Genomic DNA, 19057 nt, shown 5'->3' with positions numbered 1-19057 from the left:
CGTCATGAACATTGTTACCATGGTGACACATGTTATTGGTACACATAATAATAAAAGATGGAGGGAGAGGGAGAGAGTCAATCTCCTCTTCTCTCTCACCTGATCACTCTGAGGATAGAGGAAGCCATTGATAAATTAAAGATATTAGGATATGAGAAGAATTTTTGTCAAAAGCTGAAATTTAGACCAATACCAAGGTAGAAAATCACCAATATTTTTATTATTTTTAATCCTAAATCCTACTCTTTTTTTTCTCTAGGCATTATTTTGCTATAGCTACTAATTCTGGTGAGCAGTTCCATGCATTCACTAATCTATCAGTCTGGCTACTGAACCTGTGTGGATCACATTTAGAGCAACCACAAGAAGTAAATAGTATATTTCCATCTTTCTGTTTCATTTCTATTTGTACACAGTATGATGATCCTAATGCTACAATAGCTACCATCATTGCTGAAGCAAAGAAACTAGTAAGATATTATACTACATGTACATGTACATGTCATTTGACTGTATCTCTACTTTACAAAGGGTGTCCCGACCAATTTTCCACCAATGAAATTGAAAACGGGCTCTGGAGAGCAGGTCAGAATAATAAATAATACTAAAAGACAATAATAGTAATCATGCATACGTACATCTTGTACTGTAGGTTTGTAATGTACTGAGTCAGTTGGTGGATAAAGCTCTTGAGAGATCTCGCTTTAGCTGGGAAAAGTAATTATAATTAGATCTAGCTAGTACGTCCATGTTCTCCTCTTTAATATAGGCCAGTGTATCCAGAGGAGACAGGCCAGGAAGAAGCATCAGTTCAAGATGGCCCTGAAGAGGTATCTCTATCAAAGATGGAGGAGGAGATTCAAGAAGACGTTGATGATATGAGTGATGAAGAGGGTGGGGCAGGGGGTGGGGCAATATTCCTGGATCTTAACTTAAGCGAGCACGACCAATTCAAAGAAGTAAAGATCATATTTTTATTATAATTACACACGTATGTACATTGTCCATACATGTATATGTTTTTTCTTTTTGTTACAGTTGCAGGCTAAAGAGGTGCTTGAAGATGCAATGGAGAACACAGTAGACCCTGAGGAGTGGAGACAAGAGGTTGAGAGAGTCTTACCATCTCTTAAAGTTCATTACAGAAGTGACAATAGAGACTGGAGGCTTCATTATGAGCAAATGCACAATTATCACGATAATATTAAAACTGTTCTATCAGATACCAAGGTATAGCTATTCCTACCATTTACACTTCTCTCATTCTATTCAACTCTTTCATTGTCTAATTTACACATGTACATGCACATGCACATTTTGTACTACCACAGTATACAGTATACATGTACATGTACAGTAATTTTCTGTTGTGCTTTCTTTAGATTCATTTGGATAAGCTTCATACAGAAATCACCAAAACTCTTGAAAAAATTGGCTCAAGAGAGAAATACATAAATCAACAAGTATGAAAAGAAAAAGATCTGCCGTACATCCTTTGCTTCTCTTTCTTTCTTTTTATTTTTCTGTTGGTGTCTACATGTTGTTCTTACTATCTTTCCTTTTGTACAATGTACATGTATCTGTAGTTAGAATCACAAGTCTTGATGTTTCGTTCATCACAAGACAAGCTCTCATCTGCTAGGAATGAGTACAAGCAAAGCAGTCATAGTGTCAATGACCTTTCCCAAAGACTAGCAGAGGTACTGGTACTGGTACATAATACTTGTTCATGTAATATGTACATGTACATGTAGGCATGGTTAATGTTTGTGGGTTTGGGTTTGAACTATAGGTTATTGCAGGTGGAGAGGGTTACATCTTCTTTAATTATCTCTTTCTCTCCCTCTCTCTTTCTCTCTCTCTCTCTCTTTCTCTCTCTCTCTTTCTCTCTCTCTCTTTCTAGATATCTGCTCAGTTAGAATTAGTGAAAGCTGAAATGGATGAAAAGGGCACCAGCATGACGGATGCAGGTGAGCAATGGTCGTTATGATTATCACATATGACACATGTACGTGGTCTCTTAATCCCCATAGGCCCAGTTGTACGTATAAAGCAAGCATTAACTAAACTAAAGGAAGAGTGTACTGAGATGGATGTACAGATTGGCCTGTTGGAACACACACTCCTTGATCTACAGTACAAGACAAAGACAGCAATCAGACTCCAAATGAGTGGAGGAGCAAATAACAAGAAATCAAAAACATTATTTTAAGTACACCCACAACTCACACTTAGATGTACACACACTATATGTATACATTTATGTACAATTGTACATGGTATGTACAATCATTCTTAATGCATTTACTGGGAAGGGATGGCTGGCGATTGACACTAGCCATCTATCCTGAACTCTGACACATTAAGAGCGGGAGAATGATATAGAATTGCAATAATTACAACATTTTTATCATTATTTTAAAATAGTACTATAATCCTATAATAATTATTACAGTAGTAGTGTAAGTTGATATATCTTAGCTTTGTAGAATTGTAGTGCTCATTCTTCTCTCTCTATTCCTCCTATTGTTGTGTGTGCATGTAGTAAATGGTATGAATTGTTATTGGCATGGTATGTATTGCTATTGATAACTGGATGCTGCCATTGGTATGCTTGGTTTATAAAAGGGAGAAAAATGATTCAATAAAGTGGATGATTAACACAAGAGAGAGACAGTGAAAGAAAAACAAACAAATCTAAAAGGGCAAACATACCAAACAGAATATTATTTATAATAGTCTTTCTCTTAAAAATAGTTCAGATTATTAATTTATTAATGTGATTAAGTCTTTCTTCATTTATATATTATTTTATTCTTGTTTCTGTTCCTCGAAAGAGCAAGGGACATCAGGAGGGGGAACGAGAGGGAGAGGGGGATCAAGCAAAGCAAACGACGCCATTACTCCATAATGGTTGCTGATGTGAGTCCCAAGGACCTCGTCTGGAGACATACCCACAAGCTCAATACTCACGACTTTATATCGTCGAGTATTATAAATGAATCTATCGGGTCTAAAGCTTGGGAGAGTCTTCTCTTTAATGAGTGAGTTATTAGGAGGGTCGAGAGAGTGCCCGCTACCCAAAGAGGCTGACTCAGTCTCATTTATCTCCTCCCAAGCGTCTTTCCAGTTACCGTTAAGATTCAGGACCCCATTGAGCGGCTCACAGATTGCAAAGTCCCCCATTATGAAACAATCCTCGTGCGACTGAGACACAAACAGAGCCTGGTTGATGTACTTCTCCATTACTTCAGTCGGAGTACCAATGGCGATCTCTGTCGTGCCTATGGTCAGTTTGTAGGGCTGCTTGTACTTGTCATTAAGGATAAAGTCGACCCACAGTAGGTGCCTGTCTGTATCAGGGTCTCTGTAGGTAAACTCGTTCAGCTTCTGGTCTGTAGAATATATTGACATTATGACACACTTGGATTTCTTTCTATTCTCGAAGGAAGCAGGCGGAGAGAGGATAGTGTTGTATCTTGTCGCCCACGGGAGAGTCCTCAGTGTCTTTATTCCATCAATTGTCATGTTCTGAAGTGCTATGAATTCAGGTTTCTTGCTAAGAACTAGTCGCCCCAGTGCCTCTAGCCGAGCAGTATAATTCTCCAATAAAAGACCACCCATATTATAGGTAAGTAGCTTCATGGTCTTTTTGCTATTGTTCTTCCTCCTTTCTTCACTTTGCTTTGAGCTTCTCTTCCTAAACTCACTGTCAAGCACGGGCTAATTAGGTTAATTAGTATAAAAGTAGGCGGGGCTCATTGTCTTTCAGCTGCTGCATTCATGGATGCATACAGTAATGGAGTGTAATGCATCTACGAGTATGTGTGTTGTTTTCCTCTGTCTTTATCAGTAAATCAGTAATGACATTAGTAGGAGTAAATAGTAGACAACAGAAGACTAGATCTATAGATCTATAGATAAACTCAAGGCATTTATGTTATAGATTATTCTAATTAATCCAATAATTTGGCAATAAAAAGTAATTTTGAAATCCATCATGAGTTCATGTGTTGAATAGATTTAGAATTATAGGAGTTGTAATAATAAAATAATGACGACCTCAAGGAAGATATCTACAGCAGCTCGTTCCTCTGAAATATGGTCCATATCAACTGACATGGACTCTGATCCTGAGGAGACTGACAAGTATTTTTATTAATTATTTTTATTATAATTTTTATTATAATTTTTATGTATACATATATGTATGTATATATTCCTTTATTAGTACGCCACTAGATCAATCTTTTGGGAAAAAGAAAAAAAGGACAATATACACAGCAGGTGATCGATTAAAGTTGGATTGTATACATGTACATGTATACTGCCAATGGTATTATACATTCATGTACATGTACATATGTACCAATATATTACCCACGTACCTGCAGGTCGTCCACCGTGGTATGACTCAGAAGGACAAGGGAAGGAGGCATTTGTCATAGGGCTGGCCGGGGGTAGCGCCTCTGGCAAGACGACGGTTGCTAAGAAGATCATAGAGTCACTCAATGTTGATTGGGTGGGGCTATTGTCAATGGATTCATTTTATAAAGTTCTGACGCCCGAGCAACATGAAGCAGCTGCTAGGAATGCGTATGATTTTGATCATCCCGGTAAGATAAATGGAAGAGGGTGTGCGTATAAGTGACTTTGATTTCTTTATTTTAAAGATGCGTTTGATTTCGAGTTGATGGCAACGACATTGAGAAATTTAAAAAATGGGAAGAGAGTTGATGTGCCAGTGTATGATTTTGCTACCCACAGTAGAGCTAAATACTCAGTAAAACTTTATATTTCACTTTGCCTCTCTATATTCTCTACTTTTTACACACCCTCTCTCTCTTTTAGCTAGATACACATGTCATTTATATCTTTCTCCCCTCTCTCTTCCCTAGAGGACCATGTATGGTGCTAATGTCATATTGTTTGAGGGAATATTGAGTTTAGTGAATAAAGAACTGAGAGAGCTAATGGACTTAAGAATATTTGTCGATACGGACTCTGACATAAGACTGGCGAGGAGATTAAGGAGGGACATAGCTGAGAGAGGCAGGGACCTGAAAGGAGTGCTGAAACAGTATAATACTTACGTGAAACCTGTAAGCTGTTGTAATTGTTAGTCTGATGTACATGCACATAAATGAGGTCACGTCTCCTTGCAGTGGAGCAACAGTTTGTTAGCCTAGTTCATGTACATGTACTTGAGGCTCAGAAAGTTTTGAAAATTATTTTGTAAAGTATATGTACATGTACATGTAGCTTCAAATTAATGATGATAACATTCTCCTTATTGTATGATTTATTATTATTATTTTTTGTTAGGCTTTTCAGCAATACATTGAGCCTTCACTGCAATACGCTCACATTGTTGTACCAAGAGGTACATGTACTTGTATGTTGATGCTTTACTTATTCCAATTATTGTCTGCTATCAGGAGGAGAGAACACTGTAGCCATACAACTAATAGTACAGCATGTCAAGGACAGGCTACACCAGGTAAGAGAGAAGAAGAGAAAGAAGACATTTTATTATTATTATTTTATTTTTAGAGAGGTTTTGATGTCAGGTATAACGTGATATGCTTTGTTACAAATATCGCATTTTAAATTAAAAATAGATCAAAGTTGTTATCAGAGCAGGCGTCAGTAGATCATGACTCACTTAAGATATTACCAGAGACAAAGCAAGTCTGTGGAATGCACACTATAATAAGGTGAGGTCTAATGGATGTACACGTACATGTATGGTCACTGGCCAGATTTTTTACCAACTTTTAAAATTTATAAAAAAATCTAATTTTGATCAGAATCAGTCCAAACTAGATATACAGCATCAAAACATGTATATGTATCAGAAAAAAAATTATAAAAATGGAGAAATCACAAAAAATCATTTGAATTTCTATTCATTTTGTTTCTCTTTATTTCTATGCATAGGAATAAGGACAGCAATAGAGATGATTTTGTATTCATGACAAATCGTTTAGCTTGCCTTGTGATTGAGTACTCGCTGTCTTTCTTACCATTCGAAGTAAATATCTTATAATCAATCAACCCTCCAATCTCTTCTCACTCTCTTACAACTCTGTACTTCTTCCACAGGATTACACTATTGATACACCTCAAGGTGTACCTTATAATGGAAAGAAATTCACTGGAAAAGTGAGCTACAATAAGTCGGACAACATTGATCTCTCTCTCCTCTCCTAGTTGTGTGGTGTGACTATTTTAAGAGCTGGTGAGGTTTTAGAGCCAGCCCTGATGTCTGTCTGTAAGGATGTGACGATTGGAAAGATACTAATTCAAACGAACGACCAAACTGAAAACCCTGAAGTATTAATAATACACACATCCATCTATTATATATTATGTACATGTGCATTATGTATCATTGTTCACTGCATGTATTGTGTTAATTGTTACTTCATTCATTCTTTTATTCAATGTGTGTGGATGAGTACTACACATTGTGGCACTCTGTCAAGATTGTTGGCCCACAAGTCAAACAATTATTGTAAGATTTTAATTTGATTATAGCCCAACTGATAAGAATGTGACCTCTGCCTCACACACACATATGGAATCAATTTTCTATTATTATCATTATTATTTTTATTTATTATTATTTTATTTTAGCTTCATTTCCTGCGTCTGCCTGGTGATATTTCCAGCTCCCATGTCATCCTGATGGACGCTACAGTGGCCACTGGTGCCGCAGCCATCATGGCAATAAGAGTCCTACTGGTAAGCAGTATCATCATACACTTCCTCGAGATAATAATACTCCTCTCTTCCTCTCTCTCAGGATCATGATGTCCCTCAGGAGAGGATCCTCTTTGTATCGATCATTGCCTCTAAGCTAGGCATACAGAATGTTGCTTACGCTTTTCCTCAAATTAAAATAATCACAACTGCTCTTGATCCGACCGTCAACGACTCCTACCATATACTACCAGGCGTTGGTAATTATGGTGATCGGTACTTCGGAACGGGATCTTCTGATTAAAGAACCTTCCAATTTTGAATCACAAATTTAATTTTGTTTTATAGTGTACGTTAATCATGTTTGTTTGATGAAACAATAAACGCCCACGATTGGGCGTGGCTCAAATTTTTGTGTAATTATTTTGCTGCTTGTGCTTGCTGCTATAATCGTCTCTTGAGTTTGTCCCTTACTATTCCTCTCTTTGTCTTTATCGAAGAAGATGCCAAAGTACTTAGAGACTCAAGCAGATTTTGATGAGGCCTTGAAGAACGCTGGGGATAAAGTGGTTGTGATTGATTTCACTGCCTCGTGGTGTGGACCCTGCCAGATGATCGGCCCAAAATTTGAAGCAATGTCCCAGGAATTTACCAGCTTAGACTTTTACAAGGTGAGTTGAACCTGGTTGTATCCTGTACACTTATATATACACAATTTTTAAAAGGTCGACGTTGATAAAAATGACGAGACTGCCGAAAGGCAAGGCATCCAGGCTATGCCAACTTTCCAGTTTTTCAAGAATGGGAAGAAGATTGATGATATGAGAGGAGCCAATGAAGCAAAGCTTAGAGAAATGATACAAAAGTATGCTAAGTAAAGGCAATCCGAGAACTTTATAATGAACTTATAGTCTTGTAGTTTTTGGAGCTTTTTGTTTTGTAGTAGATCATTAGTAAAAAGAGCTGTTTTGCAAAGTTTAATATAATACACGATTATGTGCCTGACTCCAGAAAGGTCAAACTTTGCGAGTTGTTATAATTTGATAATTATTATGACAGTCATCAAGGAGTGATAACCTTTTAAGTCATTATAATAACTTTTAGATCTATCCTCCCCACAATAAAGTTATGTTAGCCTGTTGTGGTAAAAAGTCTAAATTATTATTATCAATAATAATAATAATAATAATAATAATAATAATAATAATAAGGTAATAATAATAATAATAATAATAATAATAATAAGGTTAAGTCTTTTTCAGTGTCAAAAGGACTCTGGGTGCATGTACAGGTGTAATAGAAGTCGCTATTCCTTCTCTTTTTCCTTCCATTCCTTGAGTGAGAGAATGTGGAGCCATAGTCCGGCTACGAGGCAAAGAACCAACTGTACTGTTTCTTACATAGCGCCTTGATCTAAAATCCGATGCAGTGTGAGGTCGAGATGTAGGGGGAGGGGCAGGGGGCGGAGACACAGGATGCTCAATGGTGGTGGGCCTTTCCATTGAACTGTGTGAGGTAGTAGTAATTGATTTGTGTGTTAATGAAATCATACCTTGTTACATGTAACGGAGAGTCCACTTCTGGCGTATGAAGGTGCTGTTGCTGTAAACAAGGAAGAAATAATTATATTACAATCTTGAACTGTGACACTAACGATTCATTTGTACATGTACACTCAATAATTGACTTATACTACAGTATACACAAGAGTACATGTACTCTTGGTATACATGATCCAATAATTGTTTTATATACACAGCAGCACAATGACAGATTGATAGTATACCTTTACTGCCCTTTAGTCATTTCACAGCTGCTCTTTTTGTTACAAATTACCTGAATAATTGATTGCTGTCTGGCCTTCAATGCTCGTACAGGATTACCACAAATGACCTGATTAACCCCGTGAGTCAAGTCACTGCTGTCTTCCTTAACACTTGCACCGCCATGAACTAGAAAGAAAGGGGATACTAAGGAATTTATGATTATGCAAATATCTTAGCTACATGATCTGTATTGAGTAGACATATACCTCTTGATAGAATGCTAAGAATATGATATGTATTATGATCATGGTTACCTCTGCTCTGTAGTTTCAATGGACTGATCCCTTTTCCCTTACTCATCTTCCTCCACCCCTCCACCAAACTTGGAGACAGAAGAGCAGAAGATGCTGAGCTCTCCAAATCGATGTCTTCGTACGGGACTTCATCTAAACACTTCAAGTGAGGGATGTACTTACGAACTGCAGCTCTATAGCCAGTGGGCGTGGCCGAGAGAGTGTGAGAGACCGGGTTGCCAGAAAGGGTGAGATTAGAGAGTTGGGGACAAAGACATAAGTATCCTAATTGGTCTTCTTCATTAAGGAAATTCCTGGTAATAAAATACGTATACACAAATTAATCATTGTGTTATGCACAATCACACATGGCGCATGGATAAAATTTAGGGAATTTTTGACTGAGTGGTTTTGGTATCATGTGTATATACCTTTCAATGTCAAGTATTTCCAAATCAGTCAATAGAGAAATCAAACTTATATCCTTTATATTATTATTTGCTACATATAATTCCTGAGGAAAGAAATTCACCGATAAATAATAATATCCATTTTCATCTCCCCACCCCCTCCCTCAGCCTAACTTGTAAACTAGGAAGAGCTGCAAGTCCATCCAAATCCTTCAAGTGGCAGCTGGCCATCCAAAGGACTTTGAGCTGACTGAGGGACGTACCCAAGTCTCTTATGGACGGGACACGACTTGAATAAAGTCTCAACTGGTTTAGCTGCGTCAAGTAGTAGCCAAAGTTCCCGAGACTTGTGGTGGACGTGTTGACAGAGAGTTCGAGATACATCACTTTAGAGAGGTCATGGACCCCAGCAATATCTCTCTGAAATAAACAGGACAAAAGAGATAGAGGAGGAAGAAGAGATGGGTCATAAGTACATGTGTGGTACTACACAATGAACATACTACCTACACATGTACATGTACAAGAGTAGTACATGTACTAAGATTGCAGATAGGTAGTATAGTACTATGCATTCATTATTGACATATTATTAATTACCAGTTTCTGTTGAGAGAGAAACTGGTTGTCAGGTGATGATACAGGCTGTGATCTGCTTGCTAAAGGTACAGGATTGTGTCCAAACAATAATTCACTCTCAGTGATCCTAATACTAGAGAGAAAGAGAGGGTATAAAAGAGAATTGTGCGTCAAGAAAATGTTTTCTAATACCTAGAGGAGTGCAAAGACCCGAGGGCTGTATGAGGTCTGGGAGGAAAATTGAACAAATCTTGTTCTTCCTCATCGGCCGCCATCTTAAAAAGGCGTTTCCAGCCACGCCTATAAATAACCCAAGTGACGACACCCATCACTAATCAATTAAGTCATCAAGTCAAGTGTATTTGGCGGGAAAATGGAGGAAGAGAGTATGGAAACTTTAATAGAGACTTCAGCAGATACTTTGGGGGAAGATGGAGGAGAAGAGAAAGAAAACGAGACTCTTATGGAGAGTGAGGTAGGCACCATTTTCTTTTCAATTCATCCCTGCCTTTAGTACCAGGACGCTACAGCTGCTACTGATACTACTGCAAACCTTACTCTTGAAGAATCGTAAGACAGTTTAGCAATAGCGTAATGTGATTGTCTATTACTTGTAGGATCACAAGCGATACTCCAGTGAAGAGGAAAAGAGGACGTCCTCCTTTATCAGCCAATAAAGGCGTATGTTAATTTTGTAATTAATTGATTGATTATGTGGGTGTGGTTTGATACACAGAACCCCACCCCTAAGAAAACCCGCCAAGTATCAGTATCAGCAGCAACAGATGGAGAATTATACACTTCTATCGTTGAAGGAAGGAGTGCCCTACAGGTCAGTGACCACACCCACTAATTAATATGAACATTTGTCTATAGACGGTTGTTAGTGAATGGGTGGAGCGTTACCAAGGCGACCAGGAGGCAGGGCTATTAGAAATAATACAGTTTTTTGTGAGATGTTGCGGCTGTCAGGCCGAGATATCTCTCTCTAATTTCCGCCATCAAGAAGCTACTGACATCATTAGGACTATCACTGAGAATTTTGACGAGGTAGTTCATTATTATTAATATTTATTATTATTATTATTATTGTTAATAGGATGGGTTTGATTATCCTCTGATACTTTCCGGACCTCTGTACAAAAAGTTTAAAGTAAAACTTTTACATGTACATGTAATGTTTAATTATTTCCTTTTTTCTTCCACCCCCCTCCCCCTCTTTCTCAGTCTAATTATTGTGAATTTGTTGAGAGGTTAGTGATAGAAACTGGTGACATCATTTATGACGAGTACATGCTTGACACTCTCGTCAAATGGCTGATCGGACTGAGTGATTCTGAAGTTAGAGCATTTAGACACACGAGCACTTTAGCATGTAAGACACAGACCACCTCTCTCTCTCTCTCTCTCTCTCTCCTCTTTCTCTTTTCATAAACTCTCTCTTTATTTTAAAAGGTTTGAAGCTAGTCACTGGGTTGGTTCATTTAGTCGTATCATTAGCTTCTGAGATTGACAATACCCAGGTATAACAACTATTAATCATGTTATTATTTATTTATTTATTTCTTTGTTTATTAATTATTCTTTTTAGCGTCAGCTCGAAACTGAAAAGCGAAAGTCAGGTGGACGTCAGGCGATCGGAAAACTTAAAAAACTCGAGGAAGCCCTAGCATTATCTCAGTCACAGCTGAGCGAGATCCATGATATAATGAACAACCTGTTCACGTCTGTTTTTATACGTCGATATCGTGATACTCGACCCGAAGTTAGGGCAATCTGTATCGCTGAGATTGGAGTCTGGATGTTGAGGTGCAGCTCAAGATTCTTATCAGACAATTATCTCAAATATGTTGGATGGACTCTCTCAGATAAAGTGAGATTTAGATTAGAAATAAAATAATTATGTCATGTACATGATGTATGTATATATACATGTGAACTGCTGTACATTATAATGTTGTATATTAACACTCCTCTCTCTCTCCCTCTCCTTTTCTCTCCACATTACACACAGTCGGGTGAAGTAAGGCTACAGGCTTTACAAGCATTGCTTGCTTTATATTCTGTTCCTGATCTTGTCCCTCATTTAGAGCTCTTTACCACCAAATTCAAAGTACTTCTGCATTCATTTACATGCATATAATTATACTGTACTACATGAGTACATTGTATATATGCTATTATAGTGACTTTCCTTTATGCTATTATAATGACTGTCCTTTATGCTGTTATAATGACTGTCCTTTATGCTATTATAATGACTGTACTTTATGCTATTATAATGTTGTATTTGCATGGTGTAGGACAGGATTGTCTCCATGAAGACAGATAAGGATGACACTATTGCCAGCACTGCCATATCTCTATGCACTCTTCTTTTCTCTCTTGACATGTTGGATGCCGATGATTGCGTTGAATTGTGTCAGCTTGTCCATTTGGAGAATAGAGTACTAGGTAGAGCAGCAGGTATGCTTGTGTGGATTAAAGTTGATTCAAAATCAGGCTAAACACCCTGTACTATAGTACAGGGTATTTCGTCAAAAATTGCTGTGAGAGAATTTGCTATGAAAAGTTTTTATTGTATTATTTTATTGATTATTATTATTAACATTATTATTATTATTATTATTATTATTAGGTAAATTTGCTGTCCGATATATATTTTGCGATGAAATTGTCACCAAGACTCGTGGCCGACCCTCTAAGAATCAAAAGAGACCAACTAATGCTCAAATCAAACTGAAGGAACTCGTTAATTTCTACATCGAATCTGATATACACAAACACGCAGAATACATGGTGGACAGCGTATGGGGACATACTGACCTACTGAAGGTGATCTATTGATATATGATATATGTTAGTAATGCATTTTTATTAATTGTTACCATGCGATTATGCCTCAGTCGTATGTTAATTAATAATGATGTCATTTTCTAATTTAGTTTTTTATTTTAAAATTGCGTTAGTCATGTCCAGATATCTTAATTTTTGACACCTATACTTTTAACTAAATTTTGTTAATTTAATGATCAATACACATCGATATTTCAACATGTACATTGTATTTATATATTTATATATATAGTTTACATGTTGTGTTTTTGTATTATCTATTATTAATTTTTTGTTGGTTTAGGATTGGAAGAACATGATTGAAGTCCTCACCTCTTCATCCTGTCCTATTGAACTATCCCAAAAAGAGGAAGTGGTTGCTATAGAGTTGATGGCCCGAGCAGCAGAGAGGGCCTGTGGGTCCTTCACTGTACTCAAAGGAGTTGGTAACAAGATGCTCAATGCTAAAGAGAAGAGAGCCATGGAAACAGACAAGCACACAATGGCTACAGCACTGATCCCTGTCCTGCCACAATTACTAGTTAAAGTATGTACTTGCAGTCGTAATAATACTAATAATAATAATAATAACAATAATAATAATAATAATAATAATAATAATAATAATAATAATAATAATAAATTATTATTCCTAATTCTACCTCTCCTGTATAAAGTATGGCACTAATCCTGAGTGTGCCATTAATCTCTGCTGTATTGTTAAGCAGTTTGACTTGGAAGTATACGTTGAAATAAGAGGACAAAAAGTTAGTAAAATAATCATTTTCATTTATTCATTTATTAATTTATTTATTTATTATGTAGCTCCTGGAGGATTTATTGTCGGAACTAAAGTCGTTAGTATTACAGCACACGTCTCAAGAGGTAAGCCACGCCTTCCCTACGCTACCGTGACAACCGTTGCTTGGATACGCAGGTCCTTAACGAGATAAGTACGTGCTATTGTCACCTCTTGGATCCTGACTTCACTTTACATTCGGTGGTTGACCTTTCCTTTAACCAGCTCGTTGATGAGCTTGTCTCTATTTTTGACAGATACATGGAAAATATTGATGACATCCCACTGGTAGGTTCTTCCATGTACATGTCTGTACATGTATAATTATTTGAGGTCAATTTTATTTTCTTGTTCCTATAGAATGATGATGACAATGATGATGTTTATAACTTTGGTACTACTCTACAAAGACTTTTAGCTTTATTCAAGTACTATACATACATGGGTCATGTGTACTATTTAAAGATATTTCTCTTCTTTCTCACACAGGCAGATTGATATTACTAAGAAGTTGTCATTCGATAAGTTTCATAAGTTGGTTGAGTTTGGGGTTGACGAATCAGCAACTGACATTGTAAGGACGAGCTTTAAAAATAATAATATTGAGTACTTTTGTGGCCCAGATCTGGCTTCTGCTAATTTTTATTTTAATATTCGTGAAATGTTACTGTTCTAGAAGATGCACACAATTCATGCTGTACTGAGTATTTTTATCTATTCCTCCTCCCCCCTCTCTCTCTCTCTTCCTCCAGCTGGTTATTCCATCCATGAATTGTGACAGTTTATTTTTGCTGTGGTTTCTCAAAGAGGCCGAGTCTCACTCTCCTCCTGACAGAGACACCATACGCTCCATTCGTACTTCAATGGAGAAAGTAATCACGATCTGTTCTGACCTCCTCAAGCTGGGATCACCAGCAGTCCAGCAAGAGTCCTTTGTTATTTTATGCGACCTACTCATGCTTTTTGCTAAACAGCTCGCCTGTAAAGGTAATATACTGAGATGTACAAGAATTTGATGTACTAAGTATGCAGATATGTTGTACATGTATATATTTACTTGTATGGCAAAATAATTTGATTTTGAAGTATTTATGAATGCATGCATATGTACGTGTACATGAGAAATTTAATAAATATAATTTATAATTATTTTGAGATAATCGTTTCTTCTTTCTGTTATTAGAAGAGTTGATTTCTTTGGTGTACGTGCCCAGCTCCTCCCTCCAGACTAGTCTTTGTGATTACGTCACTGAGAGGGTTTTTAACGAAGGAGACCTTGAGGACGACCCCACAACTGACGAGGAAGCATTTGCCCAGGCTGCTAGACTCAACGAGAGGAGACTGCTCCTGGCTGGTTACCTTAAGCTTGTAGTGTATTCTGTTGTGGAGGCCAGGAGCTCTGTAGCTGTATTAGGCCAATACATTAAGGTAGATGTACATTATGCACACATGCTCCGAAATCACCGCACATTTTTATTGCATGTTCTGATACATATTGACGTCCTAATGCTGTGTAGAAAGTTTGAGCTGATTCCGACTGAAATTTTTCGAGTTATGACCATTTTAAGAAATGAGCCAAAATCTGAAAATTTCCCTGTACTATAGCCCATGGTTTTTCCCGAAAAATGGCTCCAAAATTACCCCCCATTTTAATTACATTTTCTGATGCATATTGATGTACTTATACTGTGTAGAAAGTTTGAGCCGATTCCGACTGAAATTTTTTTGAGTTATGACCATTTTAAGAAATGAGCCAAAATCTGAAAATTTCCCTGTACTATATATAGCCCATGGTTTTTCCTGAAAAATGACTCCGAAATTACCCCCAATTTTTATTACATTTTCTTATGCATATTGATGTACTTATACTGTGTAGAAAGTTTGAGCCGATTCTGACTGAAATTTTTTTGAGTTATGACCATTTTTAGAAATGAGCCAAAATCTGAAAATTTCCCTGTACTATAGCCCATGGTTTTTCCCGAAAAATGGCTCCGAAATCACCCCCCAATTTTTATTACATTTTCTGATGCATATTGATGTACTTATACTGTGTAGAAAGTTTGAGCCGATTCTGACTGAAATTTTTTTGAGTTATGACCATTTTTAGAAATGAGCCAAAATCTGAAAATTTCCCTGTACTATAGCCCATGGTTTTTCCCGAAAAATGGCTCCAAAATTACCCCCCATTTTAATTACATTTTCTGATGCATATTGATGTACTTATGCTGTGTATAAAGTTTGAGCTGATTCCGACTAAAATTTTTCGAGTTATGACCATTTTAAGAAATGAGCCAAAATCTGAAAATTTCCCTGTACTATATATAGCCCATGGTTTTTCCTGAAAAATGACTCCGAAATTACCCCCAATTTTTATTACATTTTCTTATGCATATTGATGTACTTATACTGTGTAGAAAGTTTGAGCCGATTCCGACTGAAATTTTTTTGAGTTATGACCATTTTTAGAAATGAGCCAAAATCTGAAAATTTCCCTGTACTATAGCCCATGGTTTTTCCCGAAAAATGGCTCCGAAATTACCCCCCATTTTTATTACATTTTCTGATGCATATTGATGTACTTATGCTGTGTATAAAGTTTGAGCTGATTCCGACTAAAATTTTTCGAGTTATGACCATTTTTAGAAATGAGCCAAAAGCTGAAAATTTCCCTGTACTATAGCCCATGGTTTTTCCCGAAAAATGGCTCCGAAATCACCCCCCAATTTTTATTACATTTTCTGATACATATTGATGTACTTATGCTGTGTAGAAAGTTTGAGCCGATTCCGACGGAAATTTTTTGAGTTATGACCATTTTTAGAAATGAGCCAAAATCTGAAAATTTCCCTGTACTATAGCCCATGGTTTTTCCTGAAAAATGGCTCCGAAATCACCCCCAATTTTTTATTACATTCTCTGATACATATTGATGTCTTTATGCTGTGTAGAAAGTTTGAGCCGATTCCGACTGAAATTTTTAAAGTTATGACCATTAAAAAAATTGTGATCATCATTATCTCTTGATATGTACCCACCCAATAGTTCTACTATGATTATGGTGACTTGCTGCGTCATGCTTTCACTAAACTGAGAGAAGCTGATTCTAAATCTACCGTTTGGTATAAGACCGTCCTTCAAGTTCTGCAAGAGCAGTACACCTCATTACAGCTTGATAATACAACCAATGGCATTGACTACTGCTCTACCGAATGGGCTAATCTAAAGGTATAATACTACTCTGAGTTTTGACTTTACTTATTCTCTCTCTCTCTCTTTCTCTCTGAAGGACCTAGCACACAGGATAGCACTAACAACTGGGTTTGATCTAGTCAAGATACGTCACTCGATAGTCCACATTCATTTTGAGGGAATAAAGTTTGCACTTCAGACAAGAGAAGAGGAGGAAGAGAAAGAGGATGAAGGCGTGTCAGTACCAGAGAACCTAAGCTTTCTTGAGGTCCTTGCTGGATTCAGCTTCCGTCTTCTTGATGCTGACAAACAAGGAACAAACGGAGTGTAAGGAAAGAAAACATAAATGCAGTGTACATGTACATCTCTCTCTCTCTCTTTAGTCGTGGTTTTCTCGAGTCGCGGTTAGAAGATAATTATTCGATGGGTCTTCACGAGGTAGTGGGTTCGGCAAAATGGGAATCCTTATCACATTACGTGACGTCACTTAAACCAGGAGGGGAGGACGCCCAGGAACAAGCGGCGGGGGTTCCGAAGAAGAGAGGACGACCACCAAAAAGAAAAATATTAGAGGACGGTCCGACTGCATTGAAATCATTAAAGCCAAACGAAGAATAGAGAGAAATCATAAGAGAACCAAAACATTATAAATGATTATGTAATACGTGACAGTGAAAAACACACACATACACAAGTCTTGTGCGACAAACTCAACTCCTTTAATTACATTCATAAACCACTTGATCCATGTCAGTCCTTGAGGGTACGCCCATGCAATCAGAGACTCCGCCCATGCAAAACGTGATGCTGGTAATGAAAAGGAATATGTTGTTAGTAAAAGTGTGCTGAAACTGAGCAGGACTGATACTAGTAGTATTAATGATGCTGGTATGAGACCGTGGTTACTGGCTATTCCAATTAGTGCACAATAGACCAATCTGATGACTGTAAGATGACGATTTGTTGTTGCAGATGATTGAGTGGGTGTGGTCACTTTGTTGACTGTAGGTGTGGTTTCTGGTTGATTAGTATCAGTTCGTTTACTCCTAAAATAACAAAAGTGAAATATCACAATAAGAATTATTAGAAATGCTTACGTTTCAGAAGGCTTGGGAGGAGAGGAGGTCAGAGTGTCTTTAGGACTTACATTTGATCTAGAAAAAATACATAATTATTATTTAAAAATTAGCCACACCCACAATACAATTATTATTATTATTATTTATTTATACTTCGTTCTAATTCGATCAAGTCTATTGTTAGAATTTTCTAATAATTTTCTCTTCCTAGCCTCTCTTGCTTCTCTCTTTGCTGCAGCAGCTGCTTCTTCTGCCTCCATTTATGAATGAATGTCAGATTCAATCAATAAATAAAACGCCCACGTGAGTTCCCGGTAACACTCAGTGCGCATGCGCAGTAGATATCTGACTCAGCCCCCTGCCTTAATTCTCTCTTCCTGCCATTAAAGATGGCGACCATTTCTTGATGACCACAAGACTGATAGACCTTTCCCTGTCGTTCTCTGTATCATAAAAGGTATGCCCGCATACTCCCCGACCTCTTTTTTACCTACTGTATTGTGAATACCTTTTTCTTTGAGCCTGATAATTATTATAAATAATTTATATGCTTCATTTTTGTCTTTTATCCTCAAGCAGTCAGTCATGTCTGAAGGAAGACACAAACATTTTAAGAACAGGGGACGGGATCAGGCTGTAAGTGGGCATGTCGGGGGGTTGGGTTAACAAACGATTCGTATATTTTAGGAGATGAGGAGGAGGAGAACTGACGTGACTATTGAGCTACGTAAAGTATGAGTATTAATGGATGGGCGGGGCAGGCATGTAATCTTTTTTCCATTGTAGAATAAAAAAGAAGAACAGTTATTGAAAAAGAGGCACATACCACTTGATATACAAACTTCCGTAGTTACTGTAAGATAAGGATTATTGAATAATACAGATCTATTACAAATTAATATTATACGCCTCTTTTTTCTTCCTCTTTTTTAGGATTTAAGTTCATATACATTACTTGATATAACTAAGAAAGCTCGCCATATTGATATAGACCAGAAGTTAGAAGGGATACAGTTAGTGAGGTAGTACATTTATTGTTAAATGGAGAATGTACGTTTGAAGCAATTTTTTATAATTTAATAGGAAGATATTATCAAAAGGTCGCAATCCTCCAATAGATGAATTGATTAGGTGAGAGAGAAGAGAGATAGAATTGCTGTTACATATATTGTGTATCTTTTAGTGTTGGCCTCGTTCCTGTTCTTGTTGAGTGCTTGCGACATGAACAGTAAGAATGACACGCAAATCCAATTACTTAATTGCCAATTATTATCCCAACCTTTTTGTGTTTGTAATCAATTTGTAGTCCTACGCTTCAGTTTGAGGCAGCCTGGGCCCTTACTAACATTGCATCAGGGAGTTCTGAGCAAACAGCTACAGTTGTATTTTGTGGTCAGTGAAA

The 19057-nt window shown here is 37.2% G+C and overlaps 8 protein-coding genes across 9 annotated transcripts in view; 5 read left to right on the top strand and 3 right to left on the bottom strand.

The window, feature by feature from the left end:
- Positions 1 to 25: 25 nt before the first annotated feature.
- Positions 26 to 2366, top strand: LOC100636060 (intraflagellar transport protein 57 homolog). Its single transcript, XM_020002562.1, has 11 exons — positions 26 to 197; positions 260 to 368; positions 417 to 470; positions 532 to 585; positions 653 to 717; positions 770 to 959; positions 1039 to 1230; positions 1383 to 1463; positions 1587 to 1700; positions 1904 to 1970; positions 2034 to 2366. Exons 1-11 carry the CDS (start codon positions 58 to 60, stop codon positions 2210 to 2212), a joined length of 1245 nt encoding a protein of 414 aa, XP_019858121.1. The 5' UTR covers positions 26 to 57; the 3' UTR covers positions 2213 to 2366.
- Positions 2367 to 2811: 445 nt separating this feature from the next.
- On the bottom strand, positions 2812 to 3624 carry LOC105315283 (uncharacterized). Its single transcript, XM_011409873.1, has one exon. The coding sequence runs from the start codon at positions 3622 to 3624 to the stop codon at positions 2812 to 2814; it is 813 nt and encodes a 270-aa protein (XP_011408175.1).
- A 343-nt stretch (positions 3625 to 3967) lies between these two features.
- On the top strand, positions 3968 to 7114 carry LOC100635931 (uridine-cytidine kinase-like 1). Its single transcript, XM_020002538.1, has 14 exons — positions 3968 to 4149; positions 4232 to 4287; positions 4395 to 4616; positions 4674 to 4783; positions 4899 to 5102; positions 5326 to 5383; positions 5439 to 5500; positions 5554 to 5570; positions 5622 to 5717; positions 5941 to 6034; positions 6106 to 6165; positions 6214 to 6336; positions 6640 to 6747; positions 6809 to 7114. The coding sequence occupies exons 1-14, from the start codon at positions 4055 to 4057 to the stop codon at positions 7007 to 7009; spliced, it is 1506 nt and encodes a 501-aa protein (XP_019858097.1). The 5' UTR covers positions 3968 to 4054; the 3' UTR covers positions 7010 to 7114.
- LOC100634844 (thioredoxin-like) lies at positions 7096 to 7691 on the top strand. The gene is made up of 2 exons (XM_003383115.3): positions 7096 to 7376; positions 7431 to 7691. Exons 1-2 carry the CDS (start codon positions 7209 to 7211, stop codon positions 7581 to 7583), a joined length of 321 nt encoding a protein of 106 aa, XP_003383163.1. The 5' UTR covers positions 7096 to 7208; the 3' UTR covers positions 7584 to 7691.
- Positions 7692 to 7907: 216 nt separating this feature from the next.
- LOC100635803 (leucine-rich repeat-containing protein 56-like) lies at positions 7908 to 10070 on the bottom strand. 2 transcript variants are annotated; one of them, XM_020002518.1, is made up of 8 exons: positions 9946 to 10070; positions 9775 to 9886; positions 9349 to 9594; positions 9196 to 9278; positions 8786 to 9078; positions 8542 to 8675; positions 8258 to 8307; positions 7908 to 8211 (listed from the first exon to the last, which is right to left on the bottom strand). In XM_020002518.1, the coding sequence occupies exons 1-8, from the start codon at positions 10026 to 10028 to the stop codon at positions 7953 to 7955; spliced, it is 1260 nt and encodes a 419-aa protein (XP_019858077.1). In that variant the 5' UTR covers positions 10029 to 10070; the 3' UTR covers positions 7908 to 7952. The 2 variants fall into 2 exon arrangements, with proteins under 2 accessions (XP_019858077.1, XP_003383254.1); XM_003383206.2 differs by having other exon boundaries at positions 8542 to 8657; positions 9946 to 10068.
- A 9-nt stretch (positions 10071 to 10079) lies between these two features.
- On the top strand, positions 10080 to 17320 carry LOC100635676 (cohesin subunit SA-1). The gene is made up of 23 exons (XM_011409849.2): positions 10080 to 10228; positions 10268 to 10323; positions 10371 to 10434; positions 10490 to 10585; positions 10630 to 10803; positions 10853 to 10906; positions 10981 to 11128; positions 11209 to 11276; positions 11345 to 11626; positions 11768 to 11866; positions 12057 to 12219; positions 12392 to 12588; positions 12893 to 13135; positions 13266 to 13355; positions 13414 to 13473; positions 13526 to 13675; positions 13748 to 13815; positions 13877 to 13961; positions 14140 to 14374; positions 14571 to 14815; positions 16430 to 16612; positions 16674 to 16903; positions 16960 to 17320. Exons 1-23 carry the CDS (start codon positions 10127 to 10129, stop codon positions 17192 to 17194), a joined length of 3327 nt encoding a protein of 1108 aa, XP_011408151.1. The 5' UTR covers positions 10080 to 10126; the 3' UTR covers positions 17195 to 17320.
- Positions 17174 to 17984, bottom strand: LOC100634719 (uncharacterized). Its single transcript, XM_003383114.3, has 3 exons — positions 17809 to 17984; positions 17674 to 17730; positions 17174 to 17622 (listed from the first exon to the last, which is right to left on the bottom strand). The coding sequence occupies exons 1-3, from the start codon at positions 17913 to 17915 to the stop codon at positions 17202 to 17204; spliced, it is 585 nt and encodes a 194-aa protein (XP_003383162.1). The 5' UTR covers positions 17916 to 17984; the 3' UTR covers positions 17174 to 17201.
- A 33-nt stretch (positions 17985 to 18017) lies between these two features.
- Positions 18018 to 19057, top strand: part of LOC100635550 (importin subunit alpha-4-like) — a 4289-nt gene continuing 3249 nt past the window's right edge. Inside the window, 9 exon segments of the mRNA XM_011409839.2 lie at positions 18018 to 18112; positions 18232 to 18291; positions 18343 to 18387; positions 18442 to 18510; positions 18589 to 18677; positions 18739 to 18786; positions 18839 to 18883; positions 18962 to 19043; positions 19045 to 19057. The exon segment at positions 19045 to 19057 is cut by the window's right edge and continues 164 nt beyond it. Coding sequence (XP_011408141.1) covers positions 18241 to 18291; positions 18343 to 18387; positions 18442 to 18510; positions 18589 to 18677; positions 18739 to 18786; positions 18839 to 18883; positions 18962 to 19043; positions 19045 to 19057 — 442 coding nt within the window. The 5' untranslated portion in view covers positions 18018 to 18112; positions 18232 to 18240.

This window comes from Amphimedon queenslandica, unplaced genomic scaffold, assembly GCF_000090795.2.
Source record: "Amphimedon queenslandica unplaced genomic scaffold, v1.1 AMPQUscaffold_13514, whole genome shotgun sequence".
NCBI classification, from domain to species: domain Eukaryota; kingdom Metazoa; phylum Porifera; class Demospongiae; order Haplosclerida; family Niphatidae; genus Amphimedon; species Amphimedon queenslandica.
The sequence above is the reverse complement of the archived record's forward strand: the minus strand, read 5'-3'. Positions and strand labels throughout refer to the sequence as shown.

What these genes read in the sequence shown, in the direction of transcription:
- LOC100636060 (XM_020002562.1), top strand. Translation starts at nt 58, where the DNA reads ATGGAGGGAGAGGGAGAGAGTCAATCTCCTCTTCTCTCTCACCTGATC. An exon ending in AGAAATACATAAATCAACAA is followed by an intron (nt 1,464 to 1,586) that starts GTATGAAAAGAA and finishes ATGTATCTGTAG; the next exon opens with TTAGAATCACAAGTCTTGAT. An exon ending in TTTCCCAAAGACTAGCAGAG is followed by an intron (nt 1,701 to 1,903) that starts GTACTGGTACTG and finishes CTCTCTTTCTAG; the next exon opens with ATATCTGCTCAGTTAGAATT.
- LOC105315283 (XM_011409873.1), bottom strand. Translation starts at nt 3,624, where the DNA reads ATGGGTGGTCTTTTATTGGAGAATTATACTGCTCGGCTAGAGGCACTG.
- LOC100635931 (XM_020002538.1), top strand. Translation starts at nt 4,055, where the DNA reads ATGACGACCTCAAGGAAGATATCTACAGCAGCTCGTTCCTCTGAAATA. An exon ending in GTATGATTTTGATCATCCCG is followed by an intron (nt 4,617 to 4,673) that starts GTAAGATAAATG and finishes TTTATTTTAAAG; the next exon opens with ATGCGTTTGATTTCGAGTTG. An exon ending in GGAATGCACACTATAATAAG is followed by an intron (nt 5,718 to 5,940) that starts GTGAGGTCTAAT and finishes TTCTATGCATAG; the next exon opens with GAATAAGGACAGCAATAGAG.
- LOC100634844 (XM_003383115.3), top strand. Translation starts at nt 7,209, where the DNA reads ATGCCAAAGTACTTAGAGACTCAAGCAGATTTTGATGAGGCCTTGAAG. An exon ending in CCAGCTTAGACTTTTACAAG is followed by an intron (nt 7,377 to 7,430) that starts GTGAGTTGAACC and finishes AATTTTTAAAAG; the next exon opens with GTCGACGTTGATAAAAATGA.
- LOC100635803 (XM_020002518.1), bottom strand. Translation starts at nt 10,028, where the DNA reads ATGGCGGCCGATGAGGAAGAACAAGATTTGTTCAATTTTCCTCCCAGA. An exon ending in GGGTCTTTGCACTCCTCTAG is followed by an intron (nt 9,887 to 9,945) that starts GTATTAGAAAAC and finishes CTTTCTCTCTAG; the next exon opens with TATTAGGATCACTGAGAGTG. An exon ending in TCTCCGTTACATGTAACAAG is followed by an intron (nt 8,212 to 8,257) that starts GTATGATTTCAT and finishes TACCTCACACAG; the next exon opens with TTCAATGGAAAGGCCCACCA.
- LOC100635676 (XM_011409849.2), top strand. Translation starts at nt 10,127, where the DNA reads ATGGAGGAAGAGAGTATGGAAACTTTAATAGAGACTTCAGCAGATACT. An exon ending in TCTTTACCACCAAATTCAAA is followed by an intron (nt 11,867 to 12,056) that starts GTACTTCTGCAT and finishes TGCATGGTGTAG; the next exon opens with GACAGGATTGTCTCCATGAA. An exon ending in CCGAATGGGCTAATCTAAAG is followed by an intron (nt 16,613 to 16,673) that starts GTATAATACTAC and finishes TTCTCTCTGAAG; the next exon opens with GACCTAGCACACAGGATAGC.
- LOC100634719 (XM_003383114.3), bottom strand. Translation starts at nt 17,915, where the DNA reads ATGGAGGCAGAAGAAGCAGCTGCTGCAGCAAAGAGAGAAGCAAGAGAG. An exon ending in CTTGATCGAATTAGAACGAA is followed by an intron (nt 17,731 to 17,808) that starts GTATAAATAAAT and finishes TATTTTTTCTAG; the next exon opens with ATCAAATGTAAGTCCTAAAG. An exon ending in CCTCCCAAGCCTTCTGAAAC is followed by an intron (nt 17,623 to 17,673) that starts GTAAGCATTTCT and finishes TTGTTATTTTAG; the next exon opens with GAGTAAACGAACTGATACTA.